We start from the raw sequence: 1,124 nt of genomic DNA on the forward strand, positions 1-1,124 counted from the left end.
CCCCCAGACCCCCAATCCCCCTCAGTGCCCGGATATTCCCAGTACCCCCAGTACCCCCTAACCCCTGTTTTTCCCCCCCAGCCCCCGGGATGCCCGCCCCGTGCCACCCCCTGTCCCCCCTGCACTGTGTCCATACCCCCAATACCCCCAGACCCCCAATCCCCCTCCCTACCCGCTGTTTCCAGTACCCCCCAGTACCCCCTAACCCCTGTTTTCCCCCCCCAGCCCCCGGGATGCCCGCCCCGTGCCGCCCGCCGTCGCCCCTGCGCTGCGTCCAGGCCCTGAGCGCCCTCCTGGCCCTGTCTCTGGCCTCGGCCGCCGGCCCGTGGCTGCCCGGCGAGGGCGACGGCTGCCTGTCGGCCTGGGCCCTGTCCTTCGTGCTCACCCTCCTCCTCCTCGCCAACGACGCCTTCCGCCGGCCGCCGCCCCGCCGCGACGTGCCGCTGGCCCTGGCCTGCGCCGCCGCCCTGGCCTGCGCCGCCGCCACCGTGCTGTGGCCGCTGGGCCACCTGCGGGGCCGCGAGGGCGACCAGGGCCGGCCCCGCGCCCTCCGCGCCGCCGCCGCCGCCTTCTCGGCCGTGGCCACGCTGGCCTACGTCGCCGAGGTGGCCCGCGACCGCGCCCGGCCCGGCGAGGCCGCCCCGTACCTGGCCACCCCCTCGGGGCTGCTCAAGGTGGCCGAGGCCTTCCTGGCCCTGCTGCTGCTGGGGCTGGCGGCCGAGCTGGACGCGGCCTCGGGCCCGGCGGCCTGGCGCTGGTGCCTGGGCATCTTCTGCGTGTCCTTCGTGCTGGGCGTGCTGCTGGTGGGCGGCTGCCTGCTGGGCTGGGGCTGGTGCGGGTGGATGCGGGACCCCGAGGGGCTGCGCTGGGGGCTGGGGGTCTACGCGGGGCTGGGCGTGGTGGCCTACGGGGCGGCCACGGTGCTCTGGGCGCTCTACGGCTTCTCCGAGGACATGGGGGGCCGGGCGCGCCGGCCCTACGGCTGCCCCCCGACCTGCCCCTGGGACAGGACCGTGCTCGTGGCCGTGCTCAGCGGCCTCAACCTCGTGGCCTTCGGCGTCGACCTGGGCCAGACGGGCAGGCTGGTGCTGCTCCGGGCGTGAGGGGGGCACCCCCGGGGGGGG

At 77.0% G+C, this 1,124-nt stretch overlaps 1 protein-coding gene across 1 annotated transcript; it reads left to right on the top strand.

Moving 5' to 3' along the window:
• The first annotated feature begins 233 nt into the window (after window positions 1-233).
• On the top strand, window positions 234-1,103 carry LOC108492006 (myeloid-associated differentiation marker homolog). Its single transcript, XM_017803789.1, has one exon. It carries the CDS (start codon window positions 234-236, stop codon window positions 1,101-1,103), a length of 870 nt encoding a protein of 289 aa, XP_017659278.1.
• The last annotated feature ends 21 nt before the right edge of the window (window positions 1,104-1,124 follow it).

Source organism: Lepidothrix coronata, unplaced genomic scaffold, assembly GCF_001604755.1.
Source record: "Lepidothrix coronata isolate B3197 unplaced genomic scaffold, Lepidothrix_coronata-1.0 Scaffold4196, whole genome shotgun sequence".
In the NCBI taxonomy this organism is placed as follows: Eukaryota; Metazoa; Chordata; class Aves; order Passeriformes; family Pipridae; genus Lepidothrix; species Lepidothrix coronata.

Excerpts from the sequence above, each read along its gene's own strand:
- LOC108492006 (XM_017803789.1), top strand. The coding sequence starts at position 234 with ATGCCCGCCCCGTGCCGCCCGCCGTCGCCCCTGCGCTGCGTCCAGGCC.